The sequence below is a fragment of the Exophiala dermatitidis genome, assembly GCF_000230625.1.
Source record: "Exophiala dermatitidis NIH/UT8656 unplaced genomic scaffold supercont1.1, whole genome shotgun sequence".
Classification (NCBI taxonomy): Eukaryota; Fungi; Ascomycota; class Eurotiomycetes; order Chaetothyriales; family Herpotrichiellaceae; genus Exophiala; species Exophiala dermatitidis.
Genome location: NW_008751646.1, coordinates 1,929,344 through 1,948,050, shown reverse-complemented (window position 1 = coordinate 1,948,050; position 18,707 = coordinate 1,929,344). Strand labels below are relative to the sequence as shown.

Genomic DNA, 18,707 nt, shown 5'->3' with positions numbered 1-18,707 from the left:
AGCAGCAGAGTTCCACCGCAGAAGGACACTGCCTCAAGTTCCCCAAGGACGGCGGGCGTTGCATAGCACTATGTTGTACTAGTTGTACTCTGGGATGGGTGCCGGGTGCCTACCACTAGTAGCAGAGACCCTCTCGGTTTCCTACTACTAAGCCACCTTTTCAGCCCCCTACAATCGGCGCGTCGGCCGCATGACGCAGTCTGTGAGTTTGCCCGCTGATCATTTTTTCGCGGCGCAATATTATTTTGCAGAAACCTGACCGTCTTTTCCCGCGACTCTTAAAGGCATATCATATTTGTCACTATTCAGCATGTCGAAGAAAAGGAAGCGCGATCAAGACGAGCCCCGGGATCTTCCCGAGCCGTTTGAGACGGACGCTCCGACGCAGGCGGGTGCTGCAGGTCAAGATTCACAAACCAAGAAGGAAGAGCGGAAAGGCGCAGCGCGGCAGGCAAGATCTGAACGTAGATCCAAGAAAGTCAAGAAGTCAAAAGAACAGAGTTCTCAACCAACCTCTGGGACGACTGCTTTGTCCACAGACGAAAAACCGAGCGCTCCCTCAGACAAGGAAGTGCAGCCTACAGACCAGGACCAAGCCGTGGTTGACGAGAATTCGAGCGACAAGATACACAAAAAAGCGAAAAAATTGAAGAAGGTGGACGGAGATCATAAGGAAGCATCCGAGTCAGCTGCAAGGTTCATCGTCTTCGTCGGCAACCTTCCCTTCAGCGCCACGGCAGCCCAAGTTAAAGATCACTTTTCTAAGCTCGCCCCAAGCAGCGTCCGCCTCTCCACAGACAAGGCGACTGGGAAAGGAAAAGGCTTTGCATTCGTCGAGTTTGACAGCTATGATAAAATGAAGACTTGTTTGAAGCTCTACCATCATTCGATATTCGACCCCAACTCCAAGGCAGAGGATGGCGAACCCAGGAGGGAAGCCTCGAGCGGCAAGAAGAAGGGTCGAAGAATCAACGTCGAATTGACCGCCGGCGGCGGCGGAGCGAAGAGTCAGGATCGCTTGATGAAGATCAAAACGAAAAACGAAAAACTCAATGAAGAGCGCAAACGGCAGCTCATCAAGGACAAGTCTGAGCAGAAGAAGGCCGCGGCCAAGGCAAAGGCTGCTCCCGGGACTGGCGCGAACGCCACCGAGGCCAGCGGTGCTGCGCAGGATGATCGCGGTGCCATACATCCTAGTCGTTTGGCTCGTGTACAGCATTGAATGTGCCAATGTTTGCCAGGGAGACGTAATGCCCGCTCTGTTTTGCGGCCGGGGAACACGTTGAAGATTCAACGCCTCCGGTCAATGTGCGTTCTTCCAATTAGATTGCTCATTTATTATTCGTATGATGGAGAGATTCTCTTCTACAATCTCAACCACACCTATGTCGGAGTTGAAGTTGAGCGAACGATGGAGGACGAAGCAGCGAAGCTGTGAAAGTGTCTATGTCCACCTTTTTGCAATGCGTCCCTGAAACCCCTTGCCATCCCAAAAGAACACCCAAAATGTCGCCTCCCAAAAAACACTGCTAAAGAATGCTGCACCTCGATTTCTTCTTCGTAGTGGTTGGTCGAGGGTTAAGTACGGCTCTAGAATGCAGGTCAGCACCGTGGTGAAATTTGCTATAAATGTTGGTTTATTACCTGATCGCTTCGTCAAACACGCTTTTGAGATTTCGTTGTGTCAATGCGGAGCACTCCAGATATTTGACCGCTTTAATTTCTTTGGCCACAGCAAGTGCCTGCTCGTATGATACAGGTTCCATTTTTTTCGCCCTCAGACTATCGGCCGTGGCTTTATCGTCCCTCAAATCCAGTTTGGTTCCGACGAGGATGATGGGCACACCGGGGGCGTGATGCTCGATTTCAGGGTACCACTAAATGCCAGGCTGTCAGCTCGTCAATCCCGTAAACAAGGCAGATAGGGTAGTGGTGCTCACTTTCGCCTTGACATTGTCGAAACTGGGAGGAGATACAATGGAAAAGCATATCAAAAAGACGTCCGTCTGCGGGTATGAAAGGGGCCGCAATCTATCGTAGTCTTCCTGACCAGCAGTATCCCACAATCCCAGAGAGACGGGTTTCCCATCCACCATGACACTAGCTGAGTAGTTGTCAAAGACAGTAGGGATATATTCGCCCGGGAAGGCATTCGTGGTATAGGATATGAGCAAACAAGTCTTTCCCACAGCACCATCCCCCGTCACCACACATTTTATTGACTGCGTCGCTTGCGCCATGTCTGTGAGGATGGATCTGGGGCAAACGCAGGCTGCTCTTTCTCGGGGGCGAGTCTTCTGTCGTCAAGAATTCCCGAGCGATGATTTTGTCGTCTCAGCGTCAAGCTGGCCAAGGCGTTGATCTGTTGACGCGAACCGTGTCCAGCAACTGGGCGCGTCTCTGTAAAAGTCAACAAGCCCACAGGGCCCGATGGTTGCACGACAGAGGTAGGCAGGCCTGCAGTCTGGGAGAGGATCAAGCAGGGCGATAGGAGTAGGCACAAGTGGAATGACAGGTGTATGGAGCAGGGCAGTCGCAGAGCTGTACAAAGCATGCGCAGGTGAGAAGGGGCGTACGCTACTGCAGTGTGAGTGGTACCAGGTAGCAGGTCACGGTGCCAGTGGTTGTATCGGGGCAAGGAGGCAAGTTGGCTAGAGGGTTCAGGGTCCGGGGCGGCAAGAGGAGCAAAGACCACCGCGCAGCCTGCCCGGCGGGAGTGTCCGTAGGGAGGCCTAGGCTGAAAGTTGGGGATGGTGCACCGCTGACGGCGCCCAGAGCGGGTGCCCAGTCAATGAAGCGGTGCGGTACTGGAGTCCGAGTCAGCCGCTGCAGCGCAATTGTCTGGTGGCCTTTCTGGCTGATGCACTTCCTGAGACGTTTGATCGATCTGCTGGACTAGAGTATGTGATAAAGGAGCCAATATTTGGCGAGCAATGCTGTTGCACGTACTGGCCCCGTACGCGCGCTTGCTCCGGACCCAGAGACGGCTCTGCATTCGAAAGCAGTGTTTTGCAAGAGCTTGGATTCGCTTGAACGTCGCATCCTACTACGCAGGCAGGTAGGGAATACTTCCATACTAACCCGGGATTGCCGCGCTGCTGCAGCGGCACCATCAACCTCCAGCAGACCTACTTTGGTACTTGCGGCTGTCCTGAGACACTTTGAACCCCAGGTGGCACGACTACTGGGCGATTTGGGTCACGACACAATGCAGCTTAGTGTACCGCGATTAGAACTCGAACGTACGCGAGAGGGATGAAACGATCAGACTACGTCGAAAGGTTAGACTATCACTTGTCGAAACAAGTACACCTACTCCAAGTCACAAGCATTGGGAACAGGGCACCATCACCTCCCCCTCCTTTGCAGTTGCCCTGCGTCCGGAGGAAGCACTCCAACTCGACCGCACTGCGGCGTGGAGGAGTTATACTGCGCTCAAAGCAACATCGTCAGAAGGGACAGCCGTGGGATAAGAACCAGATCCTGGGCATTCCTGGTCGATGATCTACCCTTACCTTTGTGCTCGCATGGAATTTTTCTGGAGAATGGTAGCTTGAGAGGCTGTGCCGCCAGCGATGTCGAAGTGGGTGTTTCTACGACAGGGCTGACTGACAGCCGAACGAGTCTCGAGCCATCGGAGGAGCGTTCCAATTCACCGACAAGAGCAGCGTGGCTCCAAAAGGACACATTTGACCAGGTCATCATCACACATATTGTGCCTATCTCCATGATGGAGGAACAACGGAAGCCGGAGGCAACAGGAAGATGTCCACGAGCAAGATCGCATCACTCAGGCCACAGCTGAGACTCGAGAAGGAGGTATACTGCTATTGCGCTCGTTGCTTCGCAAGGCCTGAAGAGCCACGATTCGTTGACATTGATTTCTCGTCGATCAAACTGGGTCGATCAAACCTACCCCCTATCTCCTGAGCATTGCTCTTAAGGATACGAGCTTGCACAGCCTTCATGATATCGTATGGGTATTGTTCCAGTGGAGTGAGCCGCTCCCATACTGATCATTGGAATACTGGAACATTGACGAATATCTCGCCCAGCTACTGTTGCTCATGCCGACTTTCGCTGATCCTCCTGATAGGCAGGTCTTGCTTATACAATGCGAGTCCCATGTATGATTCGGGGCGGCAGTCATCCTGAGTGCAGCTTGAAACCCCACCGACTACTCAATGAGATCGATCGTGTTTCTCGCCCCTAAAAAAGGCAGACAGATCATGCATCTGCTGTACTGCAGGCTTTTGATGTCCTTGATGATCCTGATCCTCTCACAGCCGGGTTCAAGGGAACCTAACCCGTCTTCAATATTTAAGAGCATCACGAGCCCCTTTTAAACATCCCTTGGTAAGTGGTTGTGGTTCATGGGATCATTACTTTTGATCATATATGTCATGCACCGATACGGACGGCAATTGATGCAGTCTTCAATACCAACACGATGAAAAGTATTGTGGTCATTGCTAGGCCGTGCAAGCTCCGGATCTCGTGCATGGCAGGCATGGGTGCTGTTTTTCGTGCAAACGAAACTTCACTAGGTCAACTAGGTTCGCACCGCCATAGTATGTCTGCTACATGGAGAGTTGAGACCACGAACGGCCTAAACGTGGCGTAGGGATTTTTGGTGGCTCGTACACAGTCCGCAAGTTCCACGCACAACTTGCTGGAGGAAGGCAGATTAATATGGTTTGTCTCGACAATGAGCCCAATGGGTCTCGGCAGGAGACAACCCATGGTTCCACACTTTGTAACGCTCTATTGGAAGACCGTCCTTGAGGACGCGAGTTGTCGATGCCGGCGCTTACATCTGCCTGATGAACTGTTCTCGAACGAGTTGCGGACGCATTAATGTGACCAAGAGAGTACGAAGACTTGGGACCACGGTCGGTATGTGACGACAACGCAGCAGCCTGGAGGCGGGAAGTCATCTTCTGCTGTGCCACCAGTAGTTATACCCCAGTAGCATCCAAAAGCCTCGAATGCATACGCCGTTCCCGCGGTGGACGCCATCCCTTGCTTAAAGCTGCCGATGGTCAGTATCTACTCCCAATTTCATGCTGGATAGAGGCCTCGAGGACAACCGCGACTGTCGGGCATGAAAGTGGAAGGCGACCAATCAATCTGTACAACTTCCACAAGGTTCTTTTTTGCAGATGTACTTCACTTGGACACGCATATCCAACCGTTGATCAACCAGAAAGATGATATACTACAGCACTATTCGCCTGCCATTATTGCCGGCGAAGGGCGCTCGTCGTACTGGGGTCGGCGTTAGCTGAGAAGGCCACGCGAGAAGACTTGTGTCCCTTTGACGCCACCGCAGGACGACGCGCACGAGGAACTTCCTTCCCCGTTCATGTCTAACAAGTCATTGGCCGAAACGAGGTTCGAAATCCGACCGCATCGACCAAAACAGAACAATTTAGCGGAAATATCCATGCGAATGCGTTAGGCAGCGACGGTGTCGAGCTTAGAAGTGCTTGATTCCCCAGCGTACGGGGCCTGGAGCCACACGGAAGTCGACGTACACCGACCATTCGTCGATAGACGAGAAAGGAGCCCGGGGTCCCAGCCTTTGATAGCTTCAGTAGTGGATGACGCCCAAGGCTAAATGGTAAGCAGCCTCGGCCTCCAGGAAGGCATCAAAAGACGATAGCCTACTAGTCGACACGATCGGCGTACGGCCGTCCACCCAAACCCAGCCTCTGGGCTCCAACTGTGAAGCTGGCCAACGACACAGCTTTGAACTGATGGTTGTGGTTCCTCACGATGTGGACGGCTACTAGCAATACGACGATACTATCAACCGTCAAGAGTCAGCCGTGTCCACTTTCAGTCATAGCATCTCGGTTCCATTGTTTCCACCCGCTGCCACTGGGCCGCCCAAGCTCCCATATTATTCAAGTTCAACTCCCAGTAGTACAGTGCCTAATAAAGCATTGCCCACTGCGCTGCATGACGGCATGTGGGTGGGCGGCCGCCCTTTGAGTTCCCACCGACAAAAGATCGTGGGTTAATAATAATTATAATTTCGACTGCAGTGCTTGAAGAGCAGCCCAAGGGCCAACGCGGGATCGGTGCTCATCGGTGTCTGGCTATTTCTTGGGTTGGTGCTAATGAGTCGTACGTCGTTTCGTACCACCAACGGACTTCATCACTTCGCACCGTGACTGGCAGTACTGGAACCATCTTCCTATCTGTCTTTTCTTTCGCACAATAATACAATTGCTAGCATTTCCGCCTCTCGAGCGTTCGATCTCGCCGTTCCCAACTGGAACCTTAGTTCCGCCACCCGGATTTGCGGGGATTGTCTTCACCACTGGCACTGGCAGTTCAAGTCGTTGAGCGCGGCCTGACCGTTCACACACCGCTTCCTCATCCTCATAACCGTCAATCACTGACACTGCGGTGCCGTTGACCTGACCATTTATTTCAATGCGTCACCCAGTTCGGAGGAAGGCAACGTCAGCTTCGACTTATGAGCGGCTCGGTGCAATATCCCCCGCCACCTCAACTCTGCATCCCTCTTGCACGACAGGCCCCGTACCCCAATGGGTGACGACGAGATGATAACTCCGCAGTCGCCAGGTCGCCAGGCCGCAGAGAACTCAGGGAAGCTGGAATCTGCCGCAGCTTCTGCTGCCAATTCTGTGCAAAAGAATGACTCGAATGCCCCAGACTCGCGGCCCGAGTCCCCTTCGGCCGAGACGCCGCCGAGCGACTCTGGTACGAAGCCGCTTCCGCCCATGCAAAAGCGGCGCCGCGTAACCAGAGCGTGCGATGAATGTCGGCGCAAAAAGATCAAGTGTGATGGCAAGCAGCCTTGCACACATTGTACCGTGTACAGCTATGGTATGTTGCTTCTGTCATGTCTGTTTATTTGTGTTTAGTCGGCGTAAATGAGCTCGATTGACCCAGTCACGTAGAATGTACGTACGACCAACCCTCAAATCGCCGGAGAAATCCAGCTCCCCAATATATCGAGGCTTTAGAGCAGAGACTACAAAAAGCAGAGGCCATTCTACGTTCGGTCCTTCCAGGCCTCGACCTTGACAGCCCCAAATTCGATGCACAGTCCATAGAGCAACTGATCGAGACCTCGAAAGGGGCCGGCAATGGCGAAGGCCCGAGACCGACCGACACCTTAGCACGGCCGGAGGATGATGCTCAGCTTCAATCTATGGTCGACCGCACTGGAGCCTTGGATCTGGACGACCACGGCAACTGGGATTTCCACGGCCACTCCTCAGGCTATGTCTTCATGCGAAAGTTCCGCCCTCAATTCGGCGACCAATTCTTGTATGAATATCGGCATGGCGGCAAGAACCGAACGATCTCCCAGCTTCTCGAGTCTCCTAAATCTGTGCAGTCTTCTCCTGTGGAAATCAACCTTGCTGCTGGCGTCGATCTGCCCCCAAAAGAGGTTGCCATCGAATTGTGTCGAAATACCCTGGACGACTGTTGTGCGTTGATGCGACCTATACACCGCCCGACATTTTTTCGACGGCTTCACTCTGTTTATGACACGGATCCGGAGCAATACAACAACGGACACGTTCAGTTCCTGCCTCTGCTGTACGTGGTCATGGCGGTAGGCTGTCTGTTCTCCAAAACGGAGAACGAAAACACCATGCTTGACGTGAAGGGCTACAAGGAGGCCATGGAACAAGGGTATGTTTCGAGCAATCAGTCAAAGAGGCCGGCGTGCTAAGTCAACACCAGGTACCAGTACTTCAACACCGCGAAGCAGATGGTCGACATCACAGACTGCAGGGATCTTGTGACCATTCAAACCATCGTCTTTATGATCATGTTCCTCCAATCGACCGCCAAACTGCCGGTTTGTTACGCTTACATAGGCATTGCTCTAAGAGCTTGCTGTCGTCTCGGTCTTCATCGGAACCTTCCCAACAGGTTCAGTCCCGTAGAGTCGGAGGAACGAAAACGGATTTTTTGGTTGGTCAGGAAGATGGACTCGTATGTTGGTGCTGTCCTCGGCCTTCCTCAGATGTTGAGTGACGATGATATCGACCAAGAACTACCAACCGAGGTGGATGACCAGTACATCACGGAGGAAGGGATCCGGCCTATGCCGGCGGGCACGTTTCCACTCCTCAAAGCTACCAATGCTCATACCCGACTCACCAATATCCTGAGGAAGGTCGTTCGATACATCTATCCGATCAAGAATGCCGATGGATCGCAAACAGACCCTAGATACAGCATCAGTCATAGACGGATAAGAGAACTGGAACGTGATCTGCAGAATTGGATGGATCAGTTGCCTGTGGAGCTGAGGCCCTCGGAAAATGCCGGGCGGGAGCTGGCAAGGTACGTTGGTCCCGAGCTGAGTGGAAGGTTTTCTGACGAGTCCAGGGTTCAACAACTCCTTCGAATGTCATACGCGCATGTCCAAATGATGATCTATCGACCGTTTATTCACTATGTATCTCAGACATGCCAATCGAAGAGCATCGACAAGCGAAGCTTTGCATGTGCGGCAGCGTGCATCAGCGTTGCGCGAAACATCGTGCATATCACGAGTGAGATGAAAAGGAGAGGCCTTCTGGTAGGCTCGTATTGGTTCGCGATGTATACGACCTATTTTGCAATTCTATCCCTTGTCTTTTTTGTCATTGAGAATCCCGACAGCCCCACAGGGAAAGACATCCTCAAGGATGCCGTCGAAGGTAGGGACACTCTGGCGGGTCTCGCTAAGCGCAGTCTGGCCGCGGACAGATGCACTGTCAGCTTAAATGTGAGTGATATCCTACCATGCATAGCATACGGCTGATGTAGTACTAAACCGCTGTCTCTGCATCCAGGGCCTCTTTGACGTGTTACCCGAAAAGCTCAAGGAACGACGGAATTCATTGAATTCTAACTCAAGCACGGCTTCTCGCAAGCGTCCGCCCCCTGGATCCGAGCCAGGACCGCTACAGGCTAGACAGACAGTCCCCAATATTACAACGCCCGTGAACACCCGGGAGAGCTCAATCACCCCCAGCCGAGCCCGGACACTCCCCTCCGATTTCCTGGCCAAGTTGGCTAAACGAAACTCGATGCCGGATCCTCGAGCCCTGTCCAACCTTTCTGAAGCGGCAAGTTCGGGGCAGACGCCGCAGATGATGGGATACCCGAGTCCCGCCGTTGCTTCGCCTATGTCGGGCAATTTCGATTTTCAGACACCGCAGCTGGGCAACGCTCAAATCCCAGATTTGAAGAATGTCATGTTCCCTAGTGACAATCCTTTTGCTTATCCCAACCAGCCCATCAGCACGCTCGAGTCGGCCGATGGGTCATACTCGTTCCCTGATCACAGCTCGATGACCCCAGGTGACAATGCTATGTATTCAACACCGCCGACGAGCACGGCACAGGTAGCGATGGGGCCTGGTCCCCAACCAGCAGCACATCTGGGGTTTGACTTTGGATTCCAGCAGCAGCAGCAGCAGCACCAACAACAGCCGACGCCAAGTGCAAGCGGAGGCGATATCATGGCTCATGATTTCATGGGTGCTAGCGGGCACTTTAACGTTCCACTGACAGACATTATCATGCAGAATGCAATTGGAGGCTCCAACCTCCATTTGGGCGGGATGGGGGATTTCTCGACGCCGGCAATGGACATCCCGGACGTGGCAGCGGGCAGCCAACATCATGACGAATATTGGAACGACATGGACAAAGGGATGAGACACGCTAACGGAATGGCCACCCCAGGCATACATGGCAGCTTGGAAGGATTCCTCGACTCGGATGGCTGGGCACAATGGGGTGGAGAGCAGCATTATGGCGATCAGGCGCAGTAACAGCACATCAGAGAATGGTGGTCATGTTTAAGCCTCTCTTATGCTGTGTCCAAATCCGAAGAGGGACAAGCACTCTTGTACCTCCACGAGGCAGGGATGCTATAGCAGTGTCACTGAGAAGCATATTTACAACTCTTATATTACGATGGTTGCATGATCAGATTACCAGGGCGTCGAGGGTTGTGGTCTGGACGGCGCGCAAATGAAGACGCATAAAATTCAGCAGCATTTGAAGGAGCGGACGGTTGTACCAGGAAAACTAAGGTGTTGTTCGTCAACGAGGGCACCTGGATTGCCCGACCAGGCACTTGAGATAGCTCGGGGGCGAGTGAGCTCCCAAGCCATTCCGCCGTTCTGTCCAAGGGATTTCGCCACCTGCACTGGCATGTGCCGTGAGTGGTGGACTGGACTGCATTGCACCACTGTGGTGGAGGTTGCAGTGCATGGAATGATTTGAAATCCAGCATTTGTTCCTAGTACCAGTAGTCGCCTCGCTGATGCCGAGGGGAGGACACTGTGGTCGGTACCAGGCGTAGATAATACCTTGCTCGGTACCCTAGCCACATAACAGATACTACAGCGTACTATGCAATTAGTAATAGTTGAACGATGGGAGATTGATAATAGTTGTCGTCGGTGGTGCATATTGTATGGTACGTATCTAGTTGTGCTGAAAAAAATGTATGCATTTTCAGAAAAGATTCGAGAATGAAGCCATTCAAGCGCAGACCATGAAAGAAAGAGTAGCTCGGAGTAGCTATATGAAACCATCCGGTAACAGGCAGGACGGGACAACAGTTACTAGGTAGTCACGGTGAATATTTCGCTGCGCCCCCTTCTGCTTCAAGTTGTGGCCGGCAGTCTGCCAGTGTCACTGCCACGGCGTGAGTCTCTTGGCCCGCTCCCAAGAAATTTCCAAGAAGTCCCACGATGTCCCAAGACACCAAGAGTCCAAGAGACCCAAGACTCTCCCAAGAATTTCCGAGGAGTGCCCAGAACTGGCAGTGCCGAGCATTATTGCTCCCTGCCAGTGACGATGCTCTGCAAATTTAGTCACAGGAGTAACAGTACAACACCGCACGCTAGAAGGCATCATGACTGCTGTGGGCATCCGAACTCAACTGTATCTAGCCTGTTCAAGCTGTTATCTTCAACTTATTACTGTAGCTGCACTGTAAAATCCGAGTCAGCTGATAAATTTCGCTTCGCTTGGCCCAACTCAGGCGGAAGCCCCACCAGGGCGCAGCATTCGATACGAGGTGCCAATGCCAGCGTGCAAATTCTTTACTGCCACTGGCAGGAAAATGCAGTGCAGTGCGCGTCTGGGCCTGGCACGGTTGCACCTTCCCACTCCCTTACCTGAACTGGTCGCTGGTAGTGGCTTGGCAGACGAATCATTGCCAAGTCCGCTGACGACTAACATGCTTGGCGCTGGGCTGGCATCAAACAGAGTGCGACCAGAAGCGGCCACGCTGCCACAGTATTGGTTGCCCCTAATTGCCCACGCCGGCCACTCAAACTGAAAGGCCCTGCCATGCCGTGTCCACTCCTTCACTCTCTCCCCTTCTGGCACTGGCACTTGCCCGCCGTCCATCCAGCATCCGTCGTCTCCCAGTGTGAATGCACTTGCCCGGCACTGCTCTGCATCCGCCGTTCATCCACCTGTACCCGAGCTTTCACGATCTGTCTCTTTCTCCCATTATCAGGCCCAGTAGCAGAGTCGCCATCTAGTAGTAGCAGTTAGTGGCGCGACCATGCCCCGGAATACGGAGAGAGAACTCTGGCTTGGGCTCCTCTGTTCCGCGGCAGCTGTTCGCTCTGCCCTCCCACAGCGTCCCAGATAAACCCAACCAGGCCCATCTGCCTTCGACAAAATGTAGTCTGTCTATCCCCCTCGCCTGCCTCTCTGCCTCCTCGGTTTCTGTAGTTAAAGCACCCTCAAAACCAGAGTTGCGCTGCGGCTTCTGCCTCTTGCGAAGAGCTTGTCGATCATCGCATTATCTTCAGCCGTACCGCCAGAACCAGGCAACGTTATCAGCCGTGCATCCCCCGAAAAGGCCGGGCAGCCGTGGGAAACTTCTGCTGCACCATCTTTTTCTCACCCCTTCACAACTTTCGACTTCACCTATTTTTTCTCTTCACCAGCGCAACAACCTTCGTGCACGCCAAATTCTGAGTATTCGTCGGCGATTGCATCTCGAATCGTCGAAATCCCGCTCCGCAGATTGGTACTTGTTCCTGTTGCCAAGGTCGACTCTGCGATATCTTGGCTCTTCCGCGACTCGAACGAGTGCTTGGCGAAGTCACCGCGTCAATCGCTGCGATGTCTGAACTCGCCGAGACCAGCACTGCTGGCAACAATGACAATAACAACTCGAACAACAACGCCCCCAACTCTCCCAATCCTACCGTCGAAGCCGCCGCTGCCGCCGCTGCTGCTGCTGCGGCCGCAGCCGTCGCCGCCTCGACACCAAATCCTTCGACTTCTCAGGATGTGCTTCAACAGCAAGGTCAATTCCAGCAAAGCCAGCAGCAGCAACCGCTGGTCCAGAACCAGCCTGCGCCGAGTGTCAATTCAGCTGGAGAAAATTTGCAATGCCAATGGGTAGGATGTGGCGAGCGTTGCAGCACTCCAGAAGCCCTCTATGTAAGCTTCTCTTGTCGCCAATGCAAACCTTGCGCAGTGCTAACCGGTTTTCTTTTGTAGGAACACGTCTGCGAGCGGCACGTTGGCCGCAAGTCTACCAACAACCTCAACTTGACTTGCGCCTGGGGCACCTGTCGGACGACCACCGTCAAGCGAGACCATATCACCTCCCACATCCGTGTCCATGTTCCCTTGAAACCACACAAATGTGAGTTCTGTGGGAAGGCCTTCAAGCGCCCGCAGGACCTTAAGAAACATGTCAAGACACACGCGGATGACAGCGTCATCATGCGCTCTCCCAATCTTGAACCCAATGGCGGGCGTCAACACCAAAACGGTCTGCCTCAAGGTGGCGACTATGCCTCATACTATGGCCATGGTCTGACAGGACAAGTCGCTCAAAGCTACTACGCTCCTGCGATGCCTGGGCCTCAAGACTATACTGGTCAACATCACCATAACCAGTATTACCAGCCGCATCCACCTGTTTCCGTAAGTGCCATGGCCCAATCTGACCAGCACAGCTTGTATACTTACACGTACCCGCAGTCAGGGCATCCCGGTTACGGCCCGGTGACTTACTACAGCACCGCCAGTACCACCAGTCCTTATGATTATGAGGCTCGCAAACGCGGGTATGATGCTCTTGATCATTTCTTTGGCCAGGTCAAACGCAGAGAGTTGGACCCGATCAACTTCCACAACATCAGCCGCCGTCTTTTTGAGCTCCAAGGTCTTCAGCTTCCCCAGATCATTCCCTCCAGCGTCCCGGCGCCCGCTTATCAGCCGGTTTCTGTGGGTGGAGCCTACGAAGCGGCTGATCCTATCCAAGCCTACAGCTTGCCTCCCATGGGAAATGCAAAGACTCGCGAAGATTTGACCTCGATCGACCAGATCCTGGAGCAGATGCAAGCCACCATTTATGAGAACGATACTCACCTGGGTTCGGCGAATGTTGGCCAGAGTGGTTCAGGCTACGTTGCCTACCGCACAAGCAACAGCCCGCCCAGCACAAGCCAGCAGCCGTCCACGGCCGCGCAGACGAATCCGACTGCCTTGCTCCAAAATCAGACTCAATCCAATGTTGCCAGCAACACCGACGCTAGCACTCCAGGCCTCACTCCTCCATCGTCGGCACAGAGCTACACCTCTGGTCACAGCCCGTTACAAGGCCATACTGCCCCCTCCGGTAACGGCCTGTATCCCAATCTGCCATCCAGTGCCAGTGACATGGCTTATGCTGCGGCCAACGCCGCCACTCTCAGTGGAATTTATGATCAGGAAGAGCGTCGCCGTTATAGCGGTGGCATGCTTCAACGAGCCGCTCCTGCCAAGGTCAAGGATGAAATGGACATCACTAGCGACGGGTCTGTTACTCCACCTGCCTCGGCACTGAACCAGCAAAACAAGGACAAGAAGTCGGCGTCTCCTCAAGAAAACGTCATCGACCCTGCTCTTGCAGCAGAGGCCGCCAGCACTCCCAAGAGCGACCCCAGAGATGCCGATCAAGAACAAGTCTGGGTTCAGAACATGCGACTCATCGAATGGATGCGGGAGTTTATCAAGAAGAAACTCCAGAGCGGCGACTATGAGGAGGAAAACGGTCACGGAGGTTCTCCTCACCATGGCGGTCAGCTTGACCATGACATGAGCGGGACCAGTGACCAAAAACATGACAAGTCAGAAGAGGAGCAACTCTATCCTGTCCTGCGACATGTGGAAGAGAGCGCATAGTATGCGCTTCGCTACTGTCATGAGCTGGAGAACAGAGGCGTGGAGGTTAAGTCTTAGTAGACTGTCCTTGCTCCTACGAATACCTGGTGTCGATTTCGAATTTGGTTTGCTTCTCCGAACGCCGGTCAGAGGCGTCATATCAAATTAAAAAAAAATCTGTGGCGCTCCAACTGGAACAGCATGAAAAGGGGTTTCATCATTACCGCCTGACTTAATGGGAGAGGATCAAAGGTGTTTTAATCCACGGAGTGGGATGGGCCGGGCTGGCGCAGAGGTTATCTTTTTCGTTTCTTGGCTTTATCGTGTGTCGATTGTTCCTGTTTTCAACACGGGAACCCGTTCTCCCACGGGGTTGAAGGTTGTTTGTTTAAAAGGAGGCTCATTCTTGACATGGATGATATGATACGGTAGGCAGTGGCGTGATGTGTTTTAGCACTGCTGGAACAAGCTGTATCGTGAGCTTGAGAATAGAGACGGTCTGTAAGGGACGACAAATTTGACGTTCTTCGCTTCTTCGACTTCTTCCACGTGCATAATAGTAGGAGTACCTTAAATCAGCAAGTACTACTGTAGGTACAGGATAAAGGTACGTAGTAAGGGGTCGTACGCGTGTGTGTGCATGCATGCTTATAGTAAGTACAAAGGGTCAACAAATCTCAACGACGGCGCTTCGAAGCATTCCAGGAAAGGCAAGGCATGACGCGACAATACAGGACACTCCGTGCGCAATTGTCGTCGTTCTCCAAGTTGATGATGGCCATCTACTAGTGCTACCTAGGTAATTAATAAGGCTTAATAAATTCGATACTGGAAGTAGCAAGGAAGGCTCGTTCGTTAGAGCACAAAGTTACACATACACAGTGGCATTTTACTACACACACATCTCGGGACCAGTGTCGGTCCGCACTGGGTACCTCTCTAAGGTAGGTAGTAGCTCTGCGCACTCCATCATTCTCCAGCACCAGTAATTACCCGTACAGTAGTAGTCGTGATGAGTAGCAGAAGCAAAGCTCATCACGCAGAACCAGCCTCAACTTGAGCTCGAGCTTGAGTCTGGCCTCTCATTTCCCATCCTCTGACCATAGCTCTCTCCTTGATACGATTCTCCTGTGCTTCACATTTCGCAAGGGCTCTCCGAACGAGATCCTGCTCGAACCTCAATTCGGCAAGTTGACCTTTCGCCCAGTTGCGGTGTCGGGAGCAGCGGTTTTTGATACATACGCCTCCCTTCCGTGGCATGGCGTCTGCCTCTGAAGTCTCGTCGTTGCCATCATTCTTTTTGTCTGGGTTGTCATCAGCTGCTGCTCCGTTGACAACAACACCGTTCGGACGAGCAGTGGCATCATTTTCGTCATCATTGGTAGTGTCCGGCGGAGGACCGATGCGCGCGGCAGCTGGGCCAGCGTCAAGAATCTCCTTGCCGCCTTGCTGTGTGTACCACACTCGAAACTCCTCGTCTGTCCATGCCATTCGGGGATCGAAGCCGCAGACATCCTTCATCTTGGGATTGGCCTTGCGGACCTCCTCTGTGATTGTGGCGGATCTTGCCTTGACGAGTCCAAGAAGAGTCTCGCGCGCAGATAGCATAGTGTTCCGTTCTTGAAGTTTGCGTTTCTCCTCCTCGATGCTCGCTAGTTTGGCTGCTTCCAGGTCATCCAGCTCCAATGGTGGAGGCGATGGCGGTGGTGGTGGCTGTATTGCCGGCTTCGAATCCGAGGTTGTTGTCTCTCCCTCCGTCTCACGAGGTGGTGTGTTGGGTCTTCTTCCCAATGCTCTCCATTCTTCGACACTCTTGCACTGCTCGAGCAGAGCCTTGACTTCGCCGGCACGCAGTGCGCCGCCGCGATTGGGCAGGCTCTCGTCGTCGAGACTGCTGTCTGTCTCGTATTCGGTCTCGTCATTCTCGCTGTATGCAGGTGTTGCAAGGCGACTGTCGGTGCTCATCTGGTCGCCATTCACAAGGTCCGAAATCGACTTCAGTGGCTTGTTGTTGGGCTTTTCCTTTTCCAGAGACGTCAACTTCTTCTCGGTCTTCTTGCGGAGTTTCTTCTTCTTTTCCGGCTCGACAATGTACTGTCCGCACTTGGACGCCTGCGCTCGAGGATCTCCTCGCTGGACCAACTCCACGAAGAACATGCGTCCACATTCGTCCGAGCAGTATTTGCTGGGTGGATCACGTGTCACTCTGGCTGGCTTTCGACAGTCCTTCCGTCTGCACATGCGCTTCCATGTGGTTTGCAAACCTGGCTTGGTACATGTCGGACAGATGTACTTGTCAATGAGCTCGCCGTCTCGTTCTCGGATGTTGACGCAGTTGCCGTGAAACCATTCGTCGCAGCCACCGTCACATGCGATCATCCAGGTGTGATTGTCACCTTTTCTACAGATGCAAAACACTTCTCCATCGTCGTTGGAGCTGGTCGGGGTGTCGGCGACGGAACTGGATGCGGTCTCGGCTTCGAGGGATCCTGCACGCGAAGACGCCGGCGTAGGCGACTTGACGCTCGCGGCAGAGGTCTGATTCTTGAGTTTCGATGGGATGGGCTTTACGTGCGTCGGCAAGGCTGGGGTGGCGCTTGGGGAACGATAGAGTGAACGGCTTCCTGCCGAGGCGCTCTGTTCACTTTCGCCGAGCTTGGATCTCTTATGAGGCACCGTTGAGCTTTTGACCTTTGCAGTGCCCTTCTTCCTAGCCGCTGCCGAACTCGATCCGCCAGAATCCTCAGGTGCCGGTCGCTTTCTGCCTGCAACTGGTAGAGGAGTGGCAAATGGCTCGGTTGAAGACGCTCTCGAACCTGTCATGGATGACTCTCTCTTGAGACTCTGGGTCGCAGGCGCAGGAGCCGGCTCTTCGGGAATTGGCGCGGCAACTTGGGGAGTCTCGTGGTTTGGTTCCTCATCATGGTGGTCCTGACCATGGTGTTCCTCTTCTTGGTCTCTTGCCGTAGCCTCGTCGTCTTGTTCACGCTTAGCCGCCTTTTGAGCTTTCTCAGCCTTGGTCATTTTAGGCGGTGGAGGAGGTGGACCTCTGGCGAGAATGTCTTCCAAAGGCTCGACGGGCTCGCCGGTGACAGGATCAACAATGACTTCGAGACTGCGCAATGGCTCCCAGGTCTTCGTATTGTGGATTTTTGAGATGTGATCTCGCACAGAACGGCGCCGAGTGAATAGTTTGTTGCAAAGATAACACAGGAATCTGCGATCAGTATGCTGTCCTTCGTTCTTGGACGAATGTACGCTTGACTTCGGGGCGCCATCAGGATCGGGCTTTCGAGATCGGCCAGAGCCTTTGGGACGTTGTCTTGTAGACTCGGGAGACCCGCGTGTAGAGTCGCGTGTGGAGGATCTATCAACGTGAGGACCGTCATGTGTTGAGACATCTTCAAACGATGTGTCGCCGGCGACAACGGGCATTGGTACATCCAGAGGAGGGTATGCGCTCTCGAACTCCTCTTGCTTTACATGATGTTCGTTGTCCAAGACGCCAGTGCCATTCATCAGCTCATTGTGGTACATAGCCGCCTCTTCATCAATAGTCATTCCCAAGTCTTGCGACACATGAAGGAGTGGATCTTCCGTGAGCGGCGCATCATCTTGGTTATGGAAAAGTTCGGGCGCGAAGAAGTTGGACTGGGGATCAGTCGCGTCCATGCTGTGAGAGACGTATGTTAGTATGTAATCAATAAGACAATAAGAAGTTAAGCACGAGACAATACTTACACGTGAGGTGTTATGATTGAAGTGTTCACATTGAAGGGGCCCGCTTGAGGATTGTTGTTGTCGTGATTGAACAGGTCAGAAAATGAAAAGGGCATGTCTGTCGGCGGAGAAGTGAGATCGACGCTTGACAGGACTCGGAGCCCGCGACGGTGAAACAACGCCTACACCCCAATTCGTGGAGATTGAAGTCAAGCCCAGCCTCACTACTACCAGGAAAACTGTGTCTGATCTTACTGTATTCCATGCATACAGAATGTGTCTGGCATTCGACTGGACGAGGAGTCAATTAATGTTGGTGGCAAAGAGTGCGGACGCAGTGGTTGTGGTCGCGGGTGCGGTCGCGGTGATATTGAAGTGAATTAGAAGTCAAGGTATTCACTGTAGCACTCTTACTACGGCCGATTCGAATCTCCAGCATCTACAGCGGCCTCCAGCATCATAACGCGGTTTATGTGTAATCCTTTCTCTTTGGGCTTCCTGGCCACCATCCCTTTCCTTCCCCCAGGAGGTGTCTTACTGTCCCCGAGGCGCAGTGAGGTACGAGTAATTGTACGAATCCAACCTAGAACAACACTCAGCGGTGTAGCCAGAATACATCAATCCTGCAGGACCGAACAAAACATATAATACCGACAGGGGGATATCGATAGCATATGGATGTCATGACGAGGTTATGAATATCCCATAGTGACCAGGATGAGTTTCTTCAGTAGGATCGTATACTAGTATGGTAGGAGTCATTTGGGAGTGAGAGGCAGAGGCTGGTCGGACCAACTGCGACGTCA

At 53.1% G+C, this 18,707-nt stretch overlaps 5 protein-coding genes across 5 annotated transcripts; 3 read left to right on the top strand and 2 right to left on the bottom strand.

Moving 5' to 3' along the window:
* Positions 1-102: 102 nt before the first annotated feature.
* HMPREF1120_00702 (uncharacterized protein) lies at positions 103-1,802 on the top strand. The gene has a single exon (XM_009154703.1). It carries the CDS (start codon positions 311-313, stop codon positions 1,220-1,222), a length of 912 nt encoding a protein of 303 aa, XP_009152951.1. The 5' UTR covers positions 103-310; the 3' UTR covers positions 1,223-1,802.
* HMPREF1120_00701 (rho-like protein rac1A) lies at positions 1,530-2,240 on the bottom strand (the record flags this gene model as incomplete). The annotated part of the gene is made up of 3 exons (XM_009154702.1): positions 1,530-1,590; positions 1,645-1,877; positions 1,941-2,240. The coding sequence occupies 3 exons, from the start codon at positions 2,238-2,240 to the stop codon at positions 1,530-1,532; spliced, it is 594 nt and encodes a 197-aa protein (XP_009152950.1).
* A 3,716-nt stretch (positions 2,241-5,956) lies between these two features.
* Positions 5,957-10,538, top strand: HMPREF1120_00700 (transcriptional regulatory protein GAL4). Its single transcript, XM_009154701.1, has 5 exons — positions 5,957-6,861; positions 6,936-7,680; positions 7,732-8,340; positions 8,386-8,767; positions 8,835-10,538. The coding sequence occupies exons 1-5, from the start codon at positions 6,561-6,563 to the stop codon at positions 9,819-9,821; spliced, it is 3,024 nt and encodes a 1,007-aa protein (XP_009152949.1). The 5' UTR covers positions 5,957-6,560; the 3' UTR covers positions 9,822-10,538.
* An 801-nt stretch (positions 10,539-11,339) lies between these two features.
* On the top strand, positions 11,340-14,720 carry HMPREF1120_00699 (uncharacterized protein). The gene is made up of 3 exons (XM_009154700.1): positions 11,340-12,468; positions 12,529-12,960; positions 13,018-14,720. The coding sequence occupies exons 1-3, from the start codon at positions 12,145-12,147 to the stop codon at positions 14,200-14,202; spliced, it is 1,941 nt and encodes a 646-aa protein (XP_009152948.1). The 5' UTR covers positions 11,340-12,144; the 3' UTR covers positions 14,203-14,720.
* A 496-nt stretch (positions 14,721-15,216) lies between these two features.
* Positions 15,217-17,853, bottom strand: HMPREF1120_00698 (uncharacterized protein; the record flags this gene model as incomplete). The annotated part of the gene is made up of 1 exon (XM_009154699.1): positions 15,217-17,853. One exon carries the CDS (start codon positions 17,851-17,853, stop codon positions 15,217-15,219), a length of 2,637 nt encoding a protein of 878 aa, XP_009152947.1.
* Positions 17,854-18,707: the final 854 nt, after the last annotated feature.